The sequence below is a fragment of the Drosophila subobscura genome, chromosome E (genome assembly GCF_008121235.1).
Source record: "Drosophila subobscura isolate 14011-0131.10 chromosome E, UCBerk_Dsub_1.0, whole genome shotgun sequence".
NCBI lineage: Eukaryota > Metazoa > Arthropoda > Insecta > Diptera > Drosophilidae > Drosophila > Drosophila subobscura.
This window is the reverse complement of record NC_048531.1, coordinates 17,919,264-17,945,698: the sequence shown is the minus strand read 5'-3', so window position 1 is coordinate 17,945,698 and position 26,435 is coordinate 17,919,264. Positions and strand designations below refer to the sequence as shown.

The following is a 26,435-nucleotide window of genomic DNA, read 5'->3' as shown; positions in this document are numbered from 1 at the left end:
AATTGCAATGAATGATAAGAAATAAGTGTGCTGCTTAACACAGATTCAGATAGCAACTTTTGGTTGACAACAAATGGAATTTGGCTGGCGGGTCAAAGCTTTTAAATACACTGCTAAAACCTGCATTCGTACATTTAGCGAAAAATAAAATATTTAACATTCATTTGCGGCTTTAGTGTATGCACAAAAATATAGAAATTAAATGGAATTATATTTGATTAAAATATTTGTGTACTCAATAGACTTTTCAATATTTAAACTCAATAAAAACCCTCTGAAAGTAGCCACAAATGATTGAATTTGTGGGAAATATATTTAATTAAAAGATAAAATATATTTTTTAATATTTAAGGCCCTTTTTTTGCTCGGTAAATGGAAGATTAGCTTAGGTTTAGGACTTTTCTCTAGGCAGCATGAATATTTTTATAGCGAATTCTAATTTAAGTCCCTGCTCGCCTCGACCCTCCTCTTGTAAGGGTATGCCAAAGCTTGTCAACTTTCATTTAAATCGCTACACAATCGCCTCGCGCTGCCCGTGTAAAATATTTTCCAGATAAGCTGGCGGGCCGGCGAGTGGGTGGCCGGGGAGTCCCATAACAAGTTTTGCCATTAAAAATTATCTCATCGCCACTAGATGACGGCATTGAACCGTGCCGTTCGTTCACTCTTCAAAACATTGTTGCGCTGTTATTATAATGTTATGTTTCCCTTTCAAATGCTGAGTCTCTGGCCCCAGCCCCAAGCCATAGCCTACCTCAATTAGCCGACTCGTGTTGCATGCTCCAGAGGCATATTTTAATTTGGGGTCTAGCCCCCCTCCCAAGAGTGGTGTGTGGCTTGTGTGGTATGCAAAGCATGTGAGCCGTCTGGGAATATTAATTAATTTACCTCAGACCGGTACGACAGAGAGAGAGAGAGAGAGAGTCATTGACTCTGACAGCACAATGGTCGGTCTGGTGTCGACTCAAGTTTAAAGTTGCTTCAGCCCGAATGCACTTGACGAGCGTCAAAATTTAAGTGAGAAACGTACATCTATAAGGCTATTATATTTACACATCTATCGAACATACAGCTGACATTAACAACTGACATTAACAACTGCCATTGGAGCGTAACAATTACAAATCTCAAATCCTCTCCAGTCGCAAGTAGATGCCCCCAATGGAGCCGAGCACAAACGACTTGGGCTCATATTTGAGGGGAATCTCTGTCTTGTCGCACACCGAAAACTTGAACTTGTTGAGCAGCTGTGCCATGCCGACGCGTGCCTGCATCTGGCCAAAGCGCATGCCAATGCAGTTCCTGGGACCATCGCCAAAGGGCAGCCACTCCACGGAATCCCTGGCGGCCACCTGCTCGGCGGAGAAGCGATCCGGATCGAAGCGCAGCGGATCGGGATAGAGCTTCTCATCACGATGATACGCGCAGGCGGGTATTATGATTTGTGTGTCCTTTTCAATCACCAACTTGGGATGTCCCGGCACCACATAGTCGTTGAGTGCTTTGCGCTCCAAATGCGGCACCAGAGTGTACAATCGAAGGGTTTCTAGGGGGACAAAAGGAGAGTTAGAAAGGTTGAAACTGTAGGCAAGATTGTGGGTTACAAACCTGAGAAGACTTGGTCCAAGTAACGCATTTCCTTGACACACTCGTACGTTAGTTTTCCATCGTGTTGGGCCAGCACCGTTTGCACCTCTTCCCTCACCTTATCCTGTATATCCTGATGCTGTGCCAGCTCATAGAAGCAGTAGCTCATGGTCGATGAGGAGGTCTCAAAGCCAGCCAAATAGAACACAAACACCTGAGCAGCCAGCTCCCCTATGTCCATGGCTTTCATCACTTCTCCATTGTCTAGGGTCACGCTGCCCTTTTGCTTCATTTCGATCAACATGTCCATGAAATCGTGACGCTTAAAGTTCTCCTTTTCCCGCACAGCCACCGTATCGTTGACGAGTCGCATGAAGAACTGGTGCACATCCTCGGGCATAATGCGCATTCTGAGCTTTCGTGCCAGCTTCGGGAAACTGAAGATGAAGAAAGTCAGCAGCTGACCGTGTCGCATCTCCGTGAATGCCTTCTGTGCCATGGTGCGGAAATCGGTGACGGGTGTGCGCAGCGTGTTGCACTCGATGCCAAAGGCACATGTGCCAATCACATCCGTGGTGAATCTGGCCATCATCTCTTTGATCTCTATGATAGTGCCACCCTTGCTGGCCGGCACCTGCTCTCCCATCACCGTAGAGAACTCCTCCGCCACCTTGATCACGGTGGGAAACATCAACTTCATTTTGCCCGAGGTAAAAGTGGGCGACAGTCGCTGACGCAGCTGCTTCCAGCGGTTGCCATCCAAATTGAACAAATGTTGGGTCAGCGGATCATCCCGCTCATTGTGGAACTGTCCGCGATCCGCAAAGTTCGAGAAATCCTTAATCAAAATGTTCTTGGCCAGCTTCGTGTCCACAATGAACGCTGCGGGCTTGTGCAGAAAGTAGAAGCCCACAAAGGGACTGCTGCCGTTCCGATATTTATTGTAGTAATCGTACATAATGTCGTGTAGCACGCGATTCTTGCGGAAGCCCACAAGATTGCCGTAGAAGGGATGAGGCGCATCGTGCGGCACACCCTGGCGCTTCCAGTATTGGAAATTGCGATGCAGCAAGTAAGCCACCAGCGAGCCAACGGCGATCACCAGGTAAATGAATATCAACATTTTACTATAACTTTTTGTTTCCCGTTTCGCGATCCGTGTCGTTCACCTATCGCCGATCTAATGAACGTTATGCGGCAGTTTCAAGCTGATTTTATAGCACACGAAAACAAAACAAGCAAACAAACATATGATTAGAGATAGGAAAACATCACCATGATATGGCAAAGCCCCACACACCAACCAGTCATGATTATAGCTCCAGAGATAACTGGCAGTAGTCCCCCCATTCATACACTCACTCGAAAGAGAGAAGCTCGCTCTTGCTGCAGGGTAGAATATCAACAAGCGATAGGCAGAGTTTTTTGTTAAACATTAGAACCGGTCGCACACACCCACAAAATTAGTATTCTGCTAGCTAACTGAGCGCTGAGAGCCATATAAATTTGATTATAATTGCATAGAATTATCAAAAATAAACAACAAAATTGCCAATTCCAAGCAGCTGCTGGCTACGCTCTTTCCAGTGTTGCACAGCCGAGAGTGCCGCTCTGAGAGTGTTGTAAAGTAAAGTTTAATGCAGCTTGCACCGCACGTAATCGCTTTTATTTCTATCAATTTATATGCCAAAGACCCCGCCAAAGGCGCCTTGTGTCTTTCGTTAACCGCGACTCCTGTAAGCCGATTAGGATGTGCATTTTTATGCCACGCTTAAGCGCCTCCAAGCCAAAGGGAAAGGGAACTTTAACGCGCTTAGAGAGATGTAATTTTATTTTACTAAAGCAGGAAGGAGGAAAGACGCTGGAAGCCATATTGACCTTGTGCCGCATTTATCACTGATAAGTTCCTTTTATTATTCGCGCTCCTTCCCTCTGCGCTGGCGTGCTGCCTGTGTCCTGCAGTGTCCTCAGCTGTCATTGCCGGGCAAACTGCAAGTGCCAACAGAGTTTTATATGGATGTTCGACTGACACTTGTACTCGTATTTCAACATTTTTACCCGCCCTCTCCCAGTCTCTGCCTCTCTCGCTGTGGCGTGCAAAAGTGCAGCAGTTGGATCCAGTTTTATCGTCTGCTTAATGCTCAAGTCTGCTCAAGTCCTTGTAGCTTGACCTTCACAGCCCCAACAGCCTCGGCCCACATGTGTCACAATATTTTGTATATGTACATACATGAGGAGTAAGTACTTCTGCGACTGGGAAACAAAAAACCAGCGCAGAGGCGAGCAAAATGAAGAGCAAACAACAAAAAAAACAGAAACAAAGAGCCCATTGAGGAACCGCAGTGGGAAATAAAAAGTGTAATGCGGAATGCCTGCACTCTGACTAAATAAAATGCAAATCTAAATGCGACTAAAGTGCAGCAGCAGCAGCAGCACACAAAGAATCCAACACGCTGGAGGCGGCACACACAATGCTGGGCGATTCTTTGGGTACAGAATGGTCCCGGGTCTCGAGTGTCTCTCTCTCTCTAGAGAGGCTTCTATAAGCCGACATCTGACTGCTGACTGCTGACTGTTGGCATTGTTGTGAAGAGTCGTCTCCTGGGCAGACAGCCCAGCAGCCTAGCTAATTATGGATGCTGCGCCTGTCCCTCACGCGGAGATTTTTATGTAAATAGCCAGCTAATTGTCTCGGTCTGCAGAGGTGTTAACCCCAAAGACAGTTCTTTCAGATGCAAATGGCAAGGGCAGGGCAGGGCAGGGCAGGGATTGCGTTGTGCCCTGAATAAATTAGACTTATTTGTGGCTGCGGGGGGATGTCTGTCAAGCAAGCTAAACAAATATCGTGGGCCCAGCCAGTCGAGTTTGTGCATTTCCTGTAAGGCGACAAAATGATGTGATGTTCCCCCGGTACACGCAATACATATGTACATATTTACATACATTCGTACATATTTACATTAATGCATACATATTTACATTTGTCCATACATATTTACATATATTCGTACATAATATTATGTAAATCACAATAAGAAATCCGCTTCCCATCGACGCACAAGCTGCACACATAAAAATAACCCAAAGCAAACGAAAGGAAAGGACAAATCTTTTGCATCAATACACACGGACAGACACACACACAGCACACACACAACCCAAGCCATAAAGCAGGGAAAGGAAATTCCTGCTTCCGCCACAGACTTCGCCCCTGCCCCCACTCAATCCTCATAATGTCGCTGATAAAAAAATGATAATAAGATTGAAGCTTATGTCGAGTGTGTGTGTGTGTGTGTCCTTAAAGTGAGATTTATAGCAATTACAGTCGCCTCAGAGGGCAGATATAATTAGCTGTCCCGTATTCGTATTCGTATTCCATTCCTGTCGTTCTGTCAATGTTCGGCTGACAATTCGACAAACGACAATTCCCAGTGCGGGATTTTTTCAACCTCAAACCGGCGACGGGTTGTGACAAGTTCATTGGAAAGAGCTCAATCGGATGGGCACACAAGGAGCAAGCAGCAACCAGGATGCTGCTTCCAAATGCTGATTGAATTTCTCGTTTGACATATCTGCTTCAGCTCTGATTGTGTGGCATGCGGCATGTGTGTGTGTCTCTGTGTGGCAGCTATCGATTCGTGGCGAATTGTCTCAGCAGCGCATCAAATTCCATCTTGGGCCCAGGGCATATAAAAAGCGCTCTGCTCTCGTGGCTGATTGCAGCGACAAGTGGCTGGGGGGTCAATGTGTCAGCGTCCATCACACACGGGAGAGGATGACAATGACACCAATTGTCGAGCCGTGTTGCAAAATGTAGATTTATGCTGTTGCAGCAAGCGGTGGGGACTGGTGGCCTGATAGCAGCTTGGCCAAGCGAGAGTTTTACATTTACGAGAGGCGATAAAAAGCCGCCGCTCGATTGTGTGTGCTGCTGGCACCACGTGGCGTATGCGCGTTTTAAACCCGAAATTGCCTTTTGTGCGCTGAATACAGAAGCAGAACAGAGCAGAGCAGAGCCGACCCGATTTTGTCGTCTAACAAGCAACTCTCCGCAGCTTCGGGGCAAATAAATGACAAAGCCATTTGTAATGAAATATTAAAGCAGCAGTAAAAAAAATAAATAAAGGTTAAGCTGAACAGAACAGTGCCCGAAAGGGAAGGGAGTGGTGGCAGGCAAATGGGGCAGAAAAGAGAATATCAACATACATAATACTTATTCATTATGCTGCTAGGCACAGGCATTCCCCCCGAGCGTTAACACAATTTTTATTGGACCCACAAAACCCATAAACATGATGCGGCAGCCCCTTGCGGCATAAACAGCAGCAGCAGCAGCAGCAACAGAACAGCCAGCGGACACATGCGGACACACATGGCCCTGCAGCAGCACGTGGCAGGAGGCGAGGAAAATCGATATGCTTTGACAGCAGTGCTGCGCTCTGGCCACATCCGGCATGGCGATAGACCAGCGTCTGCAATGCAACACTTGCCCGTAAAGCTGCAGTTTTACGCCACTTTGGAGCGGAAAATATAAATGGATTAAATCATCAATAAAACAGAGCTTGAAACCAAAATTAAGCCAAGAATAAAATGTATTGGGTTGCCCCTCAGTGGTTGAGTGCTTTAGCCATAAGCGGAACAACTCTTAGCTAGATCTCAGAGTTTACAACAAAAAGTGCGACACGTTCGCCCTTTATGGTCATGAGAGTCCACAAAACCAGGATGGAAATAACACACAGCAAATAAATGGTGACTTTTTTTGTACAAAAAACAACCAAAAAACCTTTTGAAGTTGTCACTGCCTGAAGTGGCTGTTGGTTTGGCGTATACTCCACTTGGCTTTTTGCCCCTTTTATGTGGCACAGCAGGGGACTCGCCACCGAAATGTACAAACTTTGTGTCCCTGGTTGCCAAAAAAAAGAAGAGAAGAGAATATTGTTTAACTCAATTTGGCACGCGAAACGCAACTCAACTTTAGTCAAATTTTTTGGAAAGGCATCAAGAAAAAAGGCAGCAAAAAGGCAACAAAAATGTTCAAATATTCGCAAATAAAATTGAAAAATTCTTTCTTTCTCATTGTGCAAATATTGATTTTAGTTCGCTGCATAAAGTTTTATGTGCCAGGAGAAATTTGCTGCTCTAAATATTCACTGTCGATAAGCGGCAAGGAATTGCAAAGATCTTACAGCCAGCAATGAACTTGCTGCGGCAACTGCCACAAGTGTCTGCTGGGGCAAGGTCGACTCTGTGTCTGTGCGTCTCGGCTGGCTGGCTGGCAGGCTAATTCAACGCCTTCTGTCTGTCTGCCCGTCGAGAGTCATGTGTTGCGAGTTTTTATCTCTTCCCCAACATATTATTTATGGTAATCGACATCAAATGCTGCCATTAAGCTTATTGCCATGGCAAAGCGGGCAGCAGCAGCACACAGCAAAAACATCACTGGGAGGTGGCTGGCGATGCTGTTTCTCTTTGCTAAAAATATTCTCAATTTGCCAAAGGAAGCTACCAAGAAAAAGGTGGCAGGGCAAGGCAAGTCCAGCCGAAGCTGCAAGCACGCTTCAACAATTTTTACGGGCTGCTATTATTTATGTTTATTATATATTAGATTTATTTATTTGCTGCTGAAAATGTAAACTGAATTAAAAACAAAAGATTTCTGTAGATACTTGGCGGCATGTCTGTGGAAATCAACTGCCAAATATACCCTTGGGAAGTGTATTTATCAGCGAGAAAAATCTACATACCGTGTAGGCGATTTCTCATATTTGGCTCGTTTGAGTTTGAGTTTTTTTTTGTTCAGCGTGAACGACTTTATGACAGGCACGTCGCTATGCCCTGCCGCCTGCCGGCTGATTCTACCCATAATTTGTTTGCATTTCGGTTTGATTTTTGTGTCTCTGTGTGTATCTTTTATCACCTTATCAGCAAAAAATATTTGCATAAATTTGAGACATTTTTGCTGGCACTTCCCACGCATTTTCCCCCATTCAAGCTTATCTAATGTAGCAAAAAAAAATGTATAAATATTCCCCCATGCTCCATTGAGAGCACTCAGAAGTTATGTTAATTAAATTATAATATTATCAAAAGGTAAAACTTAATTTTCCAACTCAAAATGGAATTTACATGCGGCACATTTACCATTTTTGCAACTTATTTAATTACAAACTTTTTTTTACGCCGTAAATGTTCATGTAAATTGCTGAAAATTGTCGCAAACGGTAAAAAATACTTTCAAAATGCCAAAAAGGAATTTTCAGCTGGAAAGAGTTGAGTTGGAAATGTATGCCAAATAAAAGTTTCCAGCTAAAAGTTCACCGTAAAATAAATGTGCTCCACCTTAATGCTGGAGATCTGTTTATAGAACCATTCTGCACATCCCAACACAACCCACGCACACTCCTCTGCCAGCTATTAAAGATTATTAAAAGCTCCTTGATCTCTGGAGAAGGCGTTCGCTGCTCTCTCTGTGCGCTGGCACGCACGCAGCCAAACTTATTGATCCATAAAAAGTGTAAAAAACACATGAGCATTATTAGTATTGGATGTGTGCGCGGGACGTGAGAGCGTACCAGCGCTGTGTGTGTGCTGCTGCTGGATGAAATGTGCAGTCAAACACTCCTTTGACCTTTGCCAAGGTTGTGGCAGCCTAACCCTATGCAGCTGCACTGCTCGAGGGCCAATTAGGTTGCATTCCGAAGTCTTTCAGTGGTGGAGAAAACAACCCAAAACACAAATCGAAGATTGCCCAACGGCGGAAGATGAATTCGTTTATGATTGCAGGGCAAATCTCTTCATCAGTGGTCATATCAATACTTTATCTATAATGATTCCCCATCTGCTCTTTGTGTATTCATTTATGCATTTTATTGGCTCTTGGCTAAGCTGTAGAGCACCCTCAATCATCAATCATCTCTCACTCAATGGCTGTATCCACTTGGCCTTTTATTTTGTGGCTATATTTATTTAGATTTATATTTTTGGTTGTTTCCAATCGATTGTTTTGATGGCCCAACTGTCTAAAGTGGTCCATCTGCTGTCTGCTGTCTGCTGGCTGCCGTTTGCCAGCTGCCTGTGTCCTGGTTCAGTCGTTTTGCAAATGTTTTAATCAATTATGCAAATCGCTTCCACTGAGCCATTATTTATGCGATTTACCCAAAATTTCAAATGTGTATGCATATTGATGATGTGAGAAATGAGGCGTGATGGACTGGCACTGGCACTGGGGTTGCGGGACTGAGGCAGTAATCAGGTGGAAAGCTGAGGCACAACATTAATCATCTAACCGGAAGTATCTGCCCACTCATGCAATTGTAAAATGTGACTGTACATAAACGTATCTTGAGGTACGAGTACCCGTTCTTGGATTTGAATTCGGACTTTGCGATCGTTGTTTGAGCAGTTTATCTCAGTAGTCAGCGGCATTCGAAAATATATGCAGGCAGAGAAAATTATTATTTGTTTAATAAAAATACTAAATCAAAAATTAAAGCGTAATTTCAACTAAAATAATTTAAAATAATGTGTATGTAAAATTTAAATTTCATGATTACTTTCTCTGTGTGAAACTAATTCAGAGAAAAATTTAATTGGTAAAATAATACAATCCAAAATAATTAAAGCCATACGATTTGTATTAAAAAAATAATAAACTTATGATTTTTAAATCTCAAAATCTGAAATATTAAGAGAAAATGATTACATCTAATTTTAATAGTTGAAATCAAAAATGTATTCTCAATTAACTGCTATTATTAACAGAAAAAAATATTTGTTTTACTATTTAATTTTTAATTCAACTCAAATTAAATGTTGTATACAAATTTGGAAATTTGGCTTTTTTTCTCTAAGCGTAAACCCAAAGCAAAAACAAACAAAATATTTCGATTTCTAAAATAAAATATTTGTAATAAAAATTATAAAAGTGAAAGTAAATTTATAATTTCCATCATTCAAATCTGAAATTATTATTATAGAGTATAGAATTCCCTGCCGTTTTTTCTCTGCCTGTAATCACAGCTCTCAGCCCCACACGCAAACAGATAAGCAGCCGCACGGCAGATAAGAAGCCCGCCCAGAGCCCCATATCTATATGGCAAAAGCAAATACGAACCAGCAATGTATTCCGCACTTCCTTATGGGCATATCGGCCTGCTCAGGTCGTAAGATTTTAATGAATGAAATTCCACTTTTGAATGAACATCAATTGTTGGTTGGCATAAACTCCCTTCCCTCTCGTTTTGTTTAAACTTTAGCAGCTGCTGGCAGGGAATTTCTTTGGGCTGCTTTTGCTTTGTTTTCTTTCACTTGGTAGGTAATCAATTTTGAACACAATTGCATTGCATAAACAATTGCAGCATTTTGCACTGTGGAACAGGCTTATTTCGCGCACTTCTTGTTTACACTTGAATAGGTGGATATTTTTGTGTACCATTCGGTGGGTTTATGGCCAAATATAGCCGTAATTTAACTGGTTTATTTGGATCTTCGGCGAACGCCCGCGCGCGATTTCATGTGGCGCTGCCCACGCGGCCATAGAGGATCTGGGCAACGTCTTCTCGTTGATTTTTCAATTTTAAACTTCACAGAAACAGCAAACAGCAAACAGAAACAGCAACAGATACCGATAAAATATCTGTATTATTATCGGTAAGGTATTGTCGCGGAAACTCCGACAGTCGCTCTGAGCAACGATCGCGCTCTGTACCGCTGAAGTGTTCAGCACGTATTAATTTCTCTGTTTGTATCCGAAAGATACATTCCGTTTGGTTGGTCGGTCGGTCGGTCGGTCGCGCACAAGCGCATATGTGGGCAACTTCGCTCTGCCAGCGTCGGCCCAACTTGTTTGACAGAAAAGAAAAAAAATAAAAAAATAACACAAACAAGAGAAAAACGAGAGCAGGGAGAGCCCCGGCCCCGGTTTCCCCCTCGTTTTGGTTTAAATTTACATTGCTGTAAACCTGAGCAGGGCATGATGAGGATGAGGATGATGATGATGATCGTTATGGGTCAACGTCATGACGGGAAAGAGAAAGAGAAATGAAGAGCTGTAGGACAGAGCGTAGAACCTAATGAAAAGCGACAAATTGTTGTCAGCGCTGTCTCAAGTAGACCGAGTCTCAGGTCTCCCTCTCAGCAGCATCTCTGTGCTGAGTTCCCTGACATCTGACAGCAGCATTTCGCTTTTCCTTTGCAGATTTATTTGCCACATTAAATGCCAGCAGCCTGGCTGGCTGTGTTTAATTGCCGCACTGATTAGATTCAGCTGAGAGGAAATTGCTGTAGCTGTAAAACGTTGTTTTTGGCCAACTCTCTTGACTGATTCCAATGCAAATTATAGCTCATCGAAACAAAAGCTGAAAACTGCTAATTAAACGTTTTGCCACAAGAAGAATCTCTTGAGAGTCTGCCGATTGAGGTCAGCGCAGAGTATCTGTAGCTGTGGCTGTGGCTGTCTGTAGCTTTGATTTGTGTATTTGTCGGGCAGCATTATGGCAGGCGGCTGGCTCTTGACCAAGAACTCTCATTAACTTCCGGCTCACAAGTGCTGCCGCCGGAAATTGCTCTTACAAATCAAATGGTTACGGATTTTGGATCTGTGGCTTTTGTGGCCACTCCCACAATGCCTGTTCTGTATGGCACACAGATAATTTCATTCCACTGCTTAGAGCTGCTTTCTCCAATAAATATTGACTGCCCCAACACCTACGATTCTCCCCTGAACTTCAAATGTTCATCCACGCCTTGGGTGGCCCCGGGCAGCTACACCTGCTGCACCTCAACCTAAACCTAAGCCATAACGATGCCTAATTATATGTGGGTTAAGTTTCTGTTTTCAAAAGCATTTTCATTAGCTTCAGGGCTGCGGCGACGCTGGGCGTTACGGCCATAATTATATAATCATTTTAATTGGCTCTGGCCGCACAACAGAGATTAATTACGTGGCAGCTGGACGGAAAAAAGTCAGCAACTACTCGCATGTTGGTGCGAGCCCAAGCAGATGAGCAACTTGAGCGGCAGGCACAGGGTCAGCATGCAGATATTCCCTTTGCAGAATCTTCCATTCAATTATGCGGAACGGGCCAGGTTGCAAGTGCCAGCAGCAGCCCTAAGCGCGGCTTGGAAGTGCCACCAGCCACTCCTTCGCTCGGGTTTGGGTTTGCCTTTGCCACTAGCCTTACGCTCGGGTTTAGCCACTGCCTTTGCCTTTGCCTTGAGCAGCTCTCTTGAGCGGCTCCTCAGTCTCCTCTCAAGACATTTATAAATTAGCTGCAGTTTGTAACTGCTGCTGCTGCTGCTGCTGCTGCCTCTGCTGCCACTCAAGTCTGCTGCTCTGCTCTGCCCCCATGCTCTTCTTTCATTAGATCGAAATTAGCCGCGTCACGTGATCAGGGGCACGCAGAGGAAGTCAAAGGGGGAAATCTCAAAGCAACTCAAAACGGAACTCGCACCAAATGGTGCTGCTGCTGCTGCTGCTGCTGCTCGGGTCGCACATAAATTTCTCGATATCTGTGTATCTCCGCTGCTTCTGATGAGCCACAGCCACACACTCTCATCGCACCACTTTAAATTAATTTTGTGTGTGTGTGTTGTGTGGCTATTGATAGGCCGCGCCGCTTCTTTGTTTTTGTTTGTTTTGTTTTTTGAGGGATTGCTAGACTGTGATTTTCCCTTCTGCATTCTGCATTCAACATTTATATTTTTAGCCAGATCTGGAAAGTGGGGCTTTGCGTGTCGCACGCCACACCGAAAATATTCATTCAAACTCGTCTTCGCGGCGCGGCGCAAAAGTGTCAAAGAAAAAGTAGAAAAAGAGCGTTTGAATAATTGATTTATTATGCTACAATTGCCAAAGGCTATGGCGAGGGGCTACCCGCTGGCAAAAGCCACATCTTGTTTGGTAAAAATCCACTCAAATCAGTTGGAAAAATTATGCAAAAGGCAAGACAGAGAGGAGAAATATTGGGGGGAAATTGGGTCAGCAGATTATGGCGCATAATTAACAGGAAGAGTGAAAGCTTTTTTAATCAATTGCATTCCCACCGAATTCCTTCACTTGTGCAACATTTGCTCGTTTGCTCGCTTGCCTGCCCAATGTCGCCCCATGGCCACACACACACAGTCGCACAGCATGTAAGTTGAGGTCATTTTTGCAGGCCATTCGTGCCACACTTAGCCATAAATACTCGAATTTCCATTGCAGGCAGAGCCACTCGAGCAGAGAGGGAGAGGCAGAGCCGCCCCCCGCACCCAATTTGCAGCGTTTCAATTAGCAGACACCTTCTCGGAACGGAACGGCAAGGGGAGTCTGAGGGGAGGCTGCTGGATAAAAAAAGGAAAAACTGCTGGCCAATATCCTGGCGGAAATTAATGCTGCTGTGGCAGGCACAATGGCCGGCAAGAGGCAGAGCAGGAGCAGGAGCAGGGGCTGTGGGGCATGGGGGAAAAACCGAAACGGAAAAAATTGAATGCCACAAAACCAATACGAGAGGCATAGGGCAGGGCAGGCAGGGGCAGAGACTGCAGATGGATGCCGGACTATTCGCTGTTGTCAGCATTTCCTCTTCACCGACTGTTCGCTTCGACGGATAAAGGATACACGGAGGAGGCCAGGAGGGAGGGCTTAGACCACCGTGCCACAGTCATTTCCAGGCATATTGAACACACATCGGATATGCAACGTAGGGGTAGAGAGGGTAGGGGTAGGACAGGGTAGAGGGATGCCGTATAATCGCTATCAATTATATTGTTCATGCCGTAGATATTGTTTTACCACACAGAACAGGCATCGCATGACAGACCCTACAAGATGAAGGTGGAAACGGGAAGGAAAGGAAACGAAACGAACCGCAAGGGAACAAAACGGAATGAAACGAAATGGACTGCGACTTACCTTGCCATCGGCATCGGCATGGGCATGATATCGAACCTCCAATGAGCCGCCCAGCACCGCATACCAGAAGCGTCCCTGTTCGCCAGCGCGAAAAACTGCAAGAAAAATGTGGAATAAAGAAGGGAACATATTTAATCCAAGCTGCAGCTACTCCAACTTACGTGTAACGCCCTTCTCCAAGTCCTCGTAGAAGCCGCACATGGCCAATTGCTGCAGGGCCGAGCCGGGCAGGCGACACAGCGGCTCCACGCGACGCAAGCGGCACGAGATTAGCTCCACATCACGCAAGTTTCGATCGCAAGGACTGCAAGTAAGTAAACGCAAGTTAAAATTGAATAATGCACTTCAAGGAAATAAAAGAAAATCCCCCCAGAGAGACAGAGCCAAGTTGTTAAACACTTTTTCCAGCTGTGCCCAACAATGGCAGCCTAATCGACCCGAAAAGGAAATTCAAAACGTAGAATCCCAGACGAGTATTTTCCCATTTATAATTCACTCTGTCTCTATGCGAAGCACTGCGCTGGGTTTGGTTCTTGAATCATAAAAAAAAGAGAAGAAAAAACCCTGAAGAGGGTTAGGCGGGGGAGCCAAGGGACGTTGGGCAGTTGTCCAACAATAAACTGAAATTAAAAATTCCAACATCATTTGTGTATGGTTTTGTGAACGAATTAAATATGCAAATGCCACAGCTTCCCTCTCTCTCTCTCTCTCTGTCTTCCTCACTACTTCTCTGTGTGTTCTCTTTCTGTTTCTGTCGATTGAAAAATGCATAAATAAATATAAGAGTGTCCGTGTCCGGCAGTCGAGTCTAGCCGGAAACGGAAGCCGGTCAAGGCACAACAAAAAATGTATATAAAAAGTGAAAACTGAACAAGGGCAAACGAAAAAGCAAAATAAGAAAAGAAAAGCCCAGCCAGCGCCAGCCAGCATCTAATTGCTAGAGCGCGAAATTGCAGTCAAGTTTATTTTAAAGTAAAGGCAAACTGGAGCTAATTATGGCAAATATTTTCACTAGATAAAAAATATATTCAGCTTGAATTTGTAGAAGTTATTTATGAGCTGAAATATCACTCCATATTATGGCCTTGAATTTTGAAGAGAATTATCTGGTACAATCAAATTTGTCAAACAGTTTCCCACTTTCCCTCTCCTGTATTTATCTCTCACCAAATATTGCGAGCGCTATTTTCTTTGTCAAAAATATTAAAAACTAAATGCTCAACCCCTTCGGTTATTTTGTCTACTTTTGCGCACTTTCATGACCATTATTTGTAAGCCATTTTTCTATGACTTCCGAAGGAGTATCTGCAATCTCCGGTTGACCTTAACATCCCCATTACATCCTGTTTATTTTTGCTGCTGGCTGTGGCTGGTTCGCTTCCCTTTTGCTGCTCTCCTTTCGTGGCCATTGTGCTGCCGCCGTAGCCTTCATTTGTACAAATAAAACACCAACCACATTAGCCATCAACTCTTCCTGGCATATCGAACCAAGATGAAGCATTCTTGACTACAACAAAAAGGGCGCCCGGGTCGAATCTCTCTGCCGTCTGTCTGCCTGCCGAGCTGCAGTCTAATTAAAAATTCCATAAAACTGTGAGAGGAATTGGCTCAAGTGCGGACAGACGTGGGCGGGCTGGGGCTTTCCTCATGCAAATCAAAAATAAAACATAAGTCGTCCTGCGTCCTGCGTCCTGCGCTGGGGCATCATCTGCAACGAGAAGGCGGCTTCCATTTGGACGGAGCAACTTTCTGCTGCCTGCTGCCTGTGCAAAGGTGGCAGCGGCTGGGCTGTCTTTGCCGTGGACTCATACATAATTCATTCGCCAGCAGAGTCGGCCATTTGGGGCAGGAGCAGGAGCAGCACAAGAACAAGGCAAATGCCTCCGTTTCATGGGGGTTTGTCGTTAGCCAAACAGTCCCCCCGTCATGGCCCAAAGTGCCTCAGGCAGAGTCAGCGCCAGAAACAAAACCAAAACAGAGTAGCACCGTTTGCCGGAAGCGCGTTGGTGCGCAACCTAGGACGCCGCTCCTCCGTCGGGTTGTTTATTATAATGGTTTTTGCGGTTTTTAGGCACACGCCTCCCGAAAAGTTTAGTTTGTTGGGAAATTTTGTAATTGCCGCCGCAGCAGCAACACAGCAAGACACAGTCACAGAAAGATTTATCAGCCCTTAAAGCCTTCGCATATTCGTTGCTATTTAAGGACTCGTATCTGTGCTGCCTGCCTGGCGGCTACACGTGGCGTATGATAAATGTGTGAGCTGGGCACTTGTGAGTAAGACGACTTCTTGCCAGGCATTTCCCGTCCCATCTCTCCCCATCAATATCAATTGCCGTCTGGCAGTGCCACTTAACTCTGTCTCCGGCGGGGGCGCTTCTTCCTTCTCTCTCTCTCTCTCTCTCTCTCTCTCTCTCTCTCTCTCTCTCTCTCTGTTCCTGTCTCCTTCTGTGTCCTTGTTCCCTTCCTGCAGGTGTGCTTAAGCCCAGATCGCTCTTGATAATCCGAATTACCAGAGCAGCCCAAAAGAAATAAAGATTCTCGCTGCGTGACTCTCACTTTTTCCTGCCTTAGTGGCTGAGGTGCTGCTGCCATTAATTTTGTCTAAATTAAATCATTTATTACCCGCGTGTATTAGGCGCAAGTCACTGACTAAATTGCAAAAGCAATTCGAGATGGAAGCCTTTCTGTCTGATTATAAATTCAGTTGCCAGTGAAGTGCCTCACCCAGCGCGGGGGAGTGAACTGCAAATATTTGCCCCAGGCACAGTTCAAACAAATCTGCTCAAAGCCTTTGCCACTTGACCTTTCCTTTCATTTTTTTTGTTTTAGCTTTAACAACCCCTTCCCCTGGTTTAAGTGTAGGCTGGGGGAGGAGTCATACGAGTGGGATAAGTGCTGCCGATCCCTGCCAGAATGTGGGCGAAACGTTTAGGCGTTGACAGAGCATGAAATTCATAGGAGATTGCCACTGCCGCGCTGTCCCTCGGCTCCACTGTGATTGATGGTGTATGTGTGTGTGTGGGCGGGCACACGCCCCTCTACGGGCTGGACATCAGCAATGAAATATAATGCCGGAATAGGCAGCAGGCGGATGGGCAGTCTGCTGGCAGGGAGGTGGCTATAATAATGGCACTCGACCAAGTGATTCTCGAATTGAAACTCGAACAAATTGCATCAAGTGGAGGGCAGGGCTGCTCCTTTAATTGAGGAGCATTTTACGCTTCAAAAAAAGGACGAGAGGCAGCGGGAGGGGAGTCACCCTGTTTAGCTACGATTTCAAGTCGATGTCCAGTTGGTGGCACACAATTTACTGATGATAATTGCATTGAAAGTGACAACTCAACGGTTCGAAAAGGGAATGGGCATGGGCATCCGAATTGTGATTTAATAAAGCGGATAATTCGTGGCATGCTGCTGTGTCCAGCTGCTGCTGCTCCTGACAAATGAATGTCTCGGCAGCATGACGTGAGCATTTAAAATTGTTTCATTTCATTTTTGGATTTCTCTCCCCCAAGTTCTCTCGTTTTGCTCCTTGTTTTTTCTGCTGTTTGTATTTCTTGTCGAGCTTTTCATTGCACGTACTGTGCACATGTATTCCTGTTTGTGTGTGTGTGTGTGTGTGTGTGTGTGTGTCCTTGCTTCAGCAAACAAGGAGCGAGCAAAAGGCAGAGGGAAGAACTCGTGCACTCAAGCATCAAATCTGTTGAAAAATTTAACAAATTTTGCTGCAACATTTGTGAAGCAAAAGTTTCTATTTAAGTTGTGAAAATGTTTGTAATTTCCATTAAAGCAAAGTTTGTTTTGATTTGATAATTGTAATTGGTTGTTTTTCCAAATGGATCTGTCTTAATTATGAACCAGAGACTATTCCGCGCCCAATTCGCTGTTGCTCTAATGGAAAATAATCCAATAATAATCATTGAAAAGGTAGCTAAACTTCTTGCTTAATTTGATTACCAAATTTCTGCGGAATTTTAGAATAATATTCCCATAATTAATTCATAATAACGCAGCTGCTTTTTGCCATTTTACTCACCGTTTGTCCATTGCGGTTATCCATTCCATTGCCATTTTCGAACAATTTTAATTACGTTCCGATCCGTTCGATGAGCGCAGAGTTTTTAATTTATTTCGCAGCGATTTCCGCGTATTGAGTGTTTTTCGAGTGTTTTAATCGGGCATTCCATAAATGGTGGTGGAGCCAAAACCGAATCGATGGGGTGGAAATGATGTTGAGGTGCTGGCAAAGCGAAATCAAAATACCGGAAAATGGTGGCCCCCGTCCGCCCCCACACACAGTTCGTCTGCTCCTTCAATTTCGCGTTGCTGGCTGCCTTCAATTTGCGATTCCCTTTGAATGCTGCATGCCACAGATAGTGCGGGAATCTTCTTCAGGCTGTCAGCGTGTGGTTTCCACAGGGGGGCAGGCAGCAGGCAGCAGGCAAAGCGTGAGCAGAGCCAGGGCTTCGAAACTTTCCGAAATAGATTTTAGTTCTGCAAAAGTTAAATTGGTAAAATTTGTAGTCATATTTCACTTAGTGTGAGGCACCCAAAAAATTACTCCAAATGGCTACCGAAAAGTCGGTTGTGTACGGAAAAATGCCACAAACAGATGGATAAATGTAAAATGTGTAAATGTGAGTTCTTGTTTCCTTTTTCCACACAAAAATAAAAAGGGTTCTCTCTCTCTGTTCCCTCTCTAATGTGTTGCCAACTGCTGACAGCTGCCCTCAAGGCCCTAAATGCATGTGTCTCTGTGTGTATTTCTTTTTTGTTCCTCAACAAAAGCAGGCTTCTGTGGAAAAACAGCTTTGAAACAGCAAAAGGGAGCCCGAGAGAGCAGAGAGAACTGTCAGGGGTAACTAATACAACAATAGTTTTTTCTAGATAACAAAAGATTAGCCATTCCAAACAGAACACACACACAGAGACAGAGCACAGCTGCGTATACTTAATGTGCTGTCAATAGGCAAAGAACTGATTTCCCATCTGAATCTGTACGGAATCATACGGCATAAGTGAGTCACCCTAATGCACATACAATGTACACAGAGGACAGAGCACTATCAAAATATTGTGGATCCATTATCTACCTTCTGTCTATCTAAGGCTGTACTTTCTGGTTGGTTCTGCGTCAATGGAAAAAAACCAAAAATTCATAGAGAGATACACAGGGACAGGGGCACTCTGGCACTCTGGCACTCATGTCAGTGGCAAGGAAACAAAAAATGCAAATGCAGTTGGAATAATTACTGTCAGTCTCTGTTGAAGCGGCAGCCTGCCGCTTATGAATAATTAAGAGCTGGCCATCAAGGTGCCCCAGCGTATGCTACACTCTGCAAGAAAACTCTTGACAAAACAACAGCTACACACACATAGGAAAGTGTGTGATAATACCCCGTCAGCGATAAGTGCTGGGCTATCGCCAACACCTAACAACTAATGGTGGCTCCTCGCTCTGCTTGTGTGGGTGTTGGCATCATTCGAATGCAATTAGTGTCGGGGCAGTGCCTGAAAGTCCGGAAGCAGATGTTTCGTGTAATTTTCATTTAGGGATTTGGCCAAAACTTTGTTTTTAATTAAACAAATGGCAGCAGGGAAAAGTTTTCAGTCCAAGTTTCGACAGGAAAAAAAATAAATGCTTGTCCAATGAGTCAGAACTTACGCTTCAACGGTCGCGCGATCCTTGCCGAATGATCAACCAGGTGGAAAAACTCAAGAAAATTATTAGAAGAAGCAAAAACCGAAGAGTAAAGGGAGCAGCAAGCAAAACTCCAACGTTCTCCTTTTGCTGTTTTGCTCAATTGTATTTAATATTCACACCGAACGGAACTGAACCGAATTGAACGTTTTTCCGGGTCCAAACATTTAGCATCCCCCCACTGAAAACTCAACACCGACGGGGGAAAATGATTTAAAAGAAAACTCTTTGGACACTCTATTTACAAGAACTTTTTGTTTTGTTTTTTGAACAGTTGTTTTTTGTATATACAAAAAGTTTTTGAGTTGAGTTTGGGAATTTTGAAAACGTTTTTGTTGGGGTAGCCACCGCTCGCACGTCCGTTACATTTCGTAGTCGCGTCGCAACTGTTTTCCACGAGCAGCGGCCCGAGCAAAACTTTGCTGCTCTTCACCACACTTCTGTCCTGCGCCTAACAGGTGAGTTTTCCTGACGTTGGGGGTGGTGGATTGGTGGGTTGATGAGTTGTGTCCCCGAATTTTGCTGGCACCCCACTGGCGCTGACTGACTGCAGTGCCGCTGGCTGTGTTGCGGTATTTTCGGCTCTCTCTTTGTTGTTGCCTTTCCGCCTCTGCTCTGTCTACTCTTTCTCCGCTGCCTTCTCTTTTTTGTTACCTTTCTTGTAACATTTTGGCGCGTTTTTTTCGTTTAGCAACAAGTTTTGGCTTGGCAGCCGCACAGTAGGCAACAAATGGGATTTAAGCTGCACAAATTGCATGACTTTCTATTGATCATAAATGTTTACCAAAACAAATAAAGACTAACTTAACGTTTTTGCAATTAAAATAAATATTTCTGAGACTTCAACTTTGCATTTTAATAATTCAAATTAAGTGTTTTTGTTCCCTTTACCAGCCCCATTAAAATTTCATCAGCATCATTCATTTCATTCATATACCACTAGCAACATGCTGCTGCAACATTTCGCCTCTGTTGCTGCTTCTTGGCAACAAACTGTTGAGCATTTCTGTTGGTGAGTCGCCGCACTAGCGCAGCTCTTCAACAGGCAAATTGTCTGGTCGACTGACTGACAGGCATACTCCGCACCCTGTCCACACACCCCTCCCCCGCTCACAGCACGAATGTGTACGAGGAATATCATACACTTGGCTGAAATTGCACATTAAATGGAATTGCAATACAAAACAATCAACGTGTCAATTAAATAATGCACGGCACAGCGGCAGATGTCTGCCTGGCTGACTGTCCAAATGGTTTCTGGCTTCTGGCGTGAATGTGTCACTGGCAGGTGGGGAAATCCCGCCAGATGCCCATTCAATCCCAGTCGAAAAAGGTGTGAGAATGCAAAGGTTTTCTTTTGTTTTTCCCTGCCTTGGCAGGGCCATCCTCTGGCCAGCCGCAATATTTACGGCACTCGAGAGTGCCTTTATTTCCGCATGAATCATTCCTCCCCCCTCCATCCCGTACAGCACCCACAACGCGTATAAATTCTTTTGCTACTACTTTCTGTGTCTCTTCTCTCTGCTCTCTTGGCCGGCCCGTGTCCAGTCCACGTTCCTACGCTTCGGGGCCACCGTCTGTAGCATTTTTTATGTGCTGCCCCCCACTGCTCCCACATCGTAGACATTTTTTCGGTTGGGTTCCGGCAAAAAGGAAATTTCAGGAATTTTTACGGCCGCTTTGCCTGTTGAATTTGTCATCACATGCTGATGATGGCCTCGTCCCCATGTTCTCTTTCTGCTCTCTGTACGACTACGAGAATGTATGCATGGCAGGTCAGGACACGACGACAGCGACAGCAGCAGGAGCCTCTCCTGTCGGTAATTATGATAAATGAGTTCTTAATAAACTCAGCCGTTGCGAGTGAGTATCCTGTATGCCTGCCGTGGTCTGGGCCTGTCATAACAGCGGCTACAATGTCTGCTTGCTGTGGCGGCTTTAATGCATTTTCTTCCTCTTTTTTTGCCTTGCCCCATTATCGGGCGCTTCTTGCCACCTGTACTAATGGCATTTCCTGTACAAGTCCAAGCCGTGTCCTGGCCATTAGCAGGCAAAATCCTGTTGCACATTGATCGACAATACAATGTTGTTCGTGTACGTACATGGGGCATGGGCTTAACTTGCTGCCAGGCACATGACAGCGTGGGTGACTGTACGTCAGTGTGTCCGTTCGTCTGTCCGTTAGGGTGTCCGTCAGGTCTGTCACTCTGTCCGTCAGGGTGTGGGTGGGTGCTAGCTGTGAGTATGTGTTTATGGCAAGTATTGCACCTGCTTTGCCACTCTGCTGATGTCATTGGTGTGGGGTAGAGTATGTGTGTGTGTGTGTGTTTGTGTGTGTCCGTGTATGTGTCCGTGTATGTGTCCGTGTTTGTTAGTCATTACACTCTACTCTTTAGTTGCATTAACGCTTATTCAATCAACGTTCAGCGCTCAAATTGCCTGTTAAGCTGGCCCACATCCTGCCAGGCTGACAGCCCCTGTCCCTGCCTGTTCTACCCATGTAAATCTATGTGTGTGTTTGAATTATGGCCGCGTAATTTGATTAGCCGTTAGATGAGGCAACCAACGCACGATTACAAGCGAAAATGTAAACTACATTTATGGCACCCGCTTGGAGGTAATAAACACAAAGTCGCACTCGCTCCACCTCCAGCTGGTTGAAACAAAAGCATAGCCTACTTTTGTGCGCTGCCTGACTAGATTTTATCGCTGTTTGTGCCATAAATGTTTACAAGTAGCTGGACAAGCAATTTCACAAAAGGGATTGCAATCCAACACGTTGACACGTTGTAAAATTACTCTACAAACGCCTCAAGGAATATTGCAAATAACTTTCATGTTTGTTTAGTTTATGGCATAAATCTCCGAGAATATATTCCAAGTGCAGCAGCCAATCAAAATCTGTTTTAAATGCTGCCAAAACAAATGTCTAAATCCAGGCAAATCTAAAGTTAATAAACGCAATGGACTCCACTCCCCAACCATTTCATTTGCATTCAACCAAAAACTTGATTATCCAAGCGATTTGCCAAGCAAAGGCAGAGCTGAAGCGGTGTGCAGGGTGGAGTGGAGGAGCAAGAGCAGCGTGGAGTGGATTGTCGGAGCAAACTGTGTGCTTAATGAGCTCGGTGAAATGTGTGCTTAAAATTAACTTTTAGCTAGCAGCACAAACTGATGACAGAGAACTGTGTTTGCAGCTGTCCCACGGGTTGTCCCCTGGGTTGTCCCCTGGGTTGTCCTCGTTCTGCAGCTGTTGCGCTGCCAGACGGGACACGCTCATAATTACGCATACAATTTGGCAGGCAGGCAGGCAGAGAGCTTTACTTAGTAGTTGGCTGGAGAAAGGGCTACCAGACTTGCTTTAATAATTAAGATCCGGGCAAAATCAAGACATCCTTGAGAGCAACAAAACTTAGTCAGGGGCGGGCATGAAGAGCAGCGGAGAGCACAGGCCATGAGATTTTGTAAGCACCACAACGTTGGGTTGGTCCAGAGCAAAAGGCAAACGTTGTCGTGTCATCTGCAAGTGCAACCAGAGAGGGGACAGAGGAGGAACAGACAAGCGCACAGCAGGCTGGTCAGGGTTGGAGCGGGGGCTACTAAAAAAACTAATTTCTCGCTTTGTTGAGCATTATTTTATGCAATTGTTTTGCAGATTGAATTGTAAAGGGAGAAGAGCCCTAGCGACACGCCCGCACATTGACCCAAAATAACTCTCGCATTTCCATGCGTTTTTCCCATTCATTTTTGTTCGCCAGTTCCTGGAAACTCTTCCTTTATGAATGCAATTAAAATGCCTCTGCTGAATGCACCACACGGCGTATGCGTGGTGTGCAATTCGCGGCTTAATCGTTGGATAATTGGATTAATTAATGGCTTGAGGGCCCCTCGCTCATTTTCTCACCCCTCGCTTTACCTTGAGAGAAAAGTTCAATGGCGTTCAGCAGCCGCTGTAATGGGTTCTTCGACTGCGTAGAACACCGAAACCATTCCAATCCAATCCGAAATTCACGTTTTTTTTGGGTGCACTGTACGCGGCGTGGCAGCAGCTGCGACGCTCCGTTCGGCTTGAATATCGAACAGCAATTTCCATTTTGTTCTACCCTTTTTTCAGCTATCTGTTGCTCGTGCTCCATTCTGACCTGCCTTTGACTCGCTCGCAATTTATTGCTCAACTCCACAGAGCACGGGCAGCGCTCTATTTGCTTTAGAGCTAGAAAAAAAACCCCATTCAAACAGAGTGTGTAAGTTTTAATTTTATTTTCTCACTTCATTTGCGAGGGTTGTGGGTTCACTCACTGCGATGTTTGGCCATGGCTTTTACATACAATTTGCATAAGCAGCAGCAGGTCGAGCGAGCAGTTTAAGCAACCTGTCCCGGGCAGGTTAATAAACGGGAACTTCACGCTTCTCGGCTTAGACGGGGTCGTGGTAGCCGTTTAAGGCCATCTCGCTCAAGTTTTTATGGCGCCTGGAATCGCACTGCGGATTACAGATTGCGAATGGCTGCCTGCCTGATGGGGCATGCCGCTCAGGTGTGACTCGAATTCTCTCTTGTCTGGCTGCTGATTATTTGTGAGCTTATTGCGTTAATGCGACGCTTATCGGCAAGGGAATCGCATTAGCAGCGTTTAAAGAGAAGCCCAAAACGACCTTGAAAGGACCCCGACATCCCCGACATCCCCAAGAACCCCTATCCACCCCGCAGAATGTTTTTGTTTGATTAGTCCGTAACCCTGGCAAGCGGTAAGCAAATCCTGCATTTGACTGTTTTCTTGGCTTTGTTTGCGCATTTAATCAAGGTTGTCCCTGGCCCACGCCCAGGCCCAGTGGCTATTTAATGTGCAAATATTAGCCAGAACTAGCAGCAGCAGCAGTCACTCCCCCGCTGCTGTCCTAGTCAAATACTGGCGTTGTCTTTGAGGGATGTGAGCACTTATCTGTGACCCACTTGCAGCTTTACTTATTTATTTATAAGTATTCCATTTGACTCGGAAACTCATGCAAATTTATGGGAATTATTCATGATACAGCAGAGGCAAGGACAAGAACAAAAGCCATGATTAAGTAGTTATTCGCTGGAACCTATTAACCTTGAAGCTCTCTCTGTGTCTCTCCTGTCTCCTAATTTATTCTCACACATCTTTGCGTAGCAATTTCTCCTATAGATTCCTGCTGCCTCCTCCAATGTTTTGTATTAAAGTTTTGCCATTGTCAACGTCCCCAAACGCACCAACGACGTCGCCGCTTCGGTAATAATAATGGACCGAGGGCTACGTGCCACTATCTGGCGCCGTGCGTGCCTTAAGCACCCATCCAGCAGCAGCTCCAGCTCCAGCTCCAGTTTCAGCTCCTGCCATTGGGCTGGGAACGTGCTGGATGGGTGTTGGACTCCCTCTCGAACTGTCGCGCTTGATGCGCTTTTGATAACTTGTTTGAGTTTAGTTTGAGCCTTCTTCTGTCTCGGCCTGACATCTTTGTTGCGTGTCGCCTGCCGTCTGCTGTCGTCACTGTCAACAGCCCAGCGCCGCGTGACTTGGCCACCAATTCTGTAGCCCGCCATCAGGTTGATAAATAGTGTTTTTTTCTTCTCCTTTCTGTTTTGTTGCTCTCCTTGGATTACACCCACACTCGAGTTGGTTTAAATTAAAAAGCGTCCAGCAAACAATTTCCCTCAACTGCAGTGAAGAATTCCTGCCATCGCCGAGGGCAGCTTTACCTTATATTTTCCCCCTTTTTTTTATATTTTATTTTCCCGCACAGGTGTTTTAGTTCCCAGGCGCTGTACCTGCATGCATATATTTTTTATTATACGCTAAAGTCCGGGCTTTAACAGTGAGCGCAGAGCCCTTGAAAACAGGGAGCATAAAAAATGTATTTAAAATAAAAACAAGATTTTGCACTCAGCATATGCGGGGGGGAAAGTTTTTGTCAGAGAGTTCTGTCAACTATTCTTAATGTACTTCCTACACTCCCTGCCAAATATTTGCCACTGTCCCTAGAAGCTATACCCCCAATTTTAGCCGTCAATTGCCGGCAATTGGTGTCAATTTACGTAGTTTTTGTCTGCCCAATTTAATGGCATATTGAATGTCTCACATATACAACAAGGGCCAGGGGCCTGGGCCTGGGCCTGGGCTATGCTATCAATGTTTGCGCCGTGGATTTTCTCCATAAATAATCCATTGGAACATGTAACAAAAGTGCGTCAAGTGGTCGCACACACACACACACAGAGAGGAGAACACACAGAGGGCCAAACACAGTGGGCCCACATGGACTGCGGTTGGCATTACATTGGCGGTTGGCGTGGCGTGGCGTCTGCGTGGGTCTGTCGCCTGTTTTTTATGGCACCCTGGGGAAATGACGTACGACTATAAGCGTGTATGAATGCCAGTTTAATATACAAAACTTTGACAATATTGTCACACAGTTAACACGAATACACACTCACTCACACTCACACTTACACCCTGGCAATCTCTCTCCAACAGCAGACGTGCAGCCAGACAAATGTGCGAATAAAATTGCTATTTTCGTACTGCTTGCGTCTATTGTTAGACCCTATAGAAAAGTTACACACACACACACACACACACACCACTAGCAATGATAAATAAATAAACAAATCGATCATTCTTCCACACTAAAGCCAAAGTGTTTTATGTGACCAAAATCTGCCAAAATTATGTTCATATGCGGCATAAATATTTCGAGCGATGGGAATTCAATTTATTATGTAAAGATATGTTTGGGCCATTCATTATATGGGTTAATTCTGGCCATCAAAGCCCGTCAAAGTAGGTAGACAATTGGGTGGCAGCAAGTCTTGAGCCTTGGCCATGCCTCAATAATTATTTGTCCTGCGCCCAGCGTTGACGTCAGTTGCATGTATTGGCAGTACTCAAAATGAAATCAGAACAATACGCAGATAAATCTAAAGGCTCTTTGTTTCGGCCTCACTTCCGTACCTTGCCCCACTCCGCACTTTGCCGAATGAAATCCGAGTACACAAATAAAATCTCTCGCTTGGCGCGCTCTTCAAACGTTTTTATTTAAGTTCTGGCCATTGTTTTTATTTGCCTTTAATGGGGGGCTGTAGCTGTAAGCAGGTGGAGTCCATCCCCTCGATCCCCTGAGTGGTAGCTTTAGTGGCGCTCTCTGTTTGCTTTAACATCGAGAAAAGTTTTGTTCTTCTTTTCAGCCGAGGCAGCGACTCATAAAGCAGTCTGAAGGCCCACTTCTGGTTGCTTT

At 45.0% G+C, this 26,435-nt stretch overlaps 2 protein-coding genes across 3 annotated transcripts in view; both read right to left on the bottom strand.

The window, feature by feature from the left end:
* The window catches only part of LOC117890141 (rap guanine nucleotide exchange factor 4), a 43,531-nt gene that overhangs the window by 15,674 nt on the left and 1,422 nt on the right, over nucleotides 1-26,435 (bottom strand). Inside the window, exons 3-5 of one of the 2 annotated variants that reach the window (XM_034794827.1) lie at nucleotides 17,517-17,974; nucleotides 13,642-13,784; nucleotides 13,481-13,575 (exon numbers count right to left, since the gene is read on the bottom strand). In XM_034794827.1, coding sequence (XP_034650718.1) covers nucleotides 13,481-13,575; nucleotides 13,642-13,784; nucleotides 17,517-17,551 — 273 coding nt within the window. In that variant the 5' untranslated portion in view covers nucleotides 17,552-17,974. Of the gene's footprint in view, nucleotides 1-9,700; nucleotides 9,838-13,480; nucleotides 13,576-13,641; nucleotides 13,785-17,516; nucleotides 17,975-26,435 lie in introns of those variants that run through there. The other variant, XM_034794829.1, reaches the window with a different exon arrangement.
* LOC117890142 (cytochrome P450 6a2) lies at nucleotides 1,067-2,710 on the bottom strand. Its single transcript, XM_034794830.1, has 2 exons — nucleotides 1,609-2,710; nucleotides 1,067-1,546 (listed from the first exon to the last, which is right to left on the bottom strand). The coding sequence occupies exons 1-2, from the start codon at nucleotides 2,708-2,710 to the stop codon at nucleotides 1,128-1,130; spliced, it is 1,521 nt and encodes a 506-aa protein (XP_034650721.1). The 3' UTR covers nucleotides 1,067-1,127.

What these genes read in the sequence shown, in the direction of transcription:
- LOC117890142 (XM_034794830.1), bottom strand. Translation starts at nt 2,710, where the DNA reads ATGTTGATATTCATTTACCTGGTGATCGCCGTTGGCTCGCTGGTGGCT. An exon ending in CTTGGACCAAGTCTTCTCAG is followed by an intron (nt 1,547 to 1,608) that starts GTTTGTAACCCA and finishes TTGTCCCCCTAG; the next exon opens with AAACCCTTCGATTGTACACT.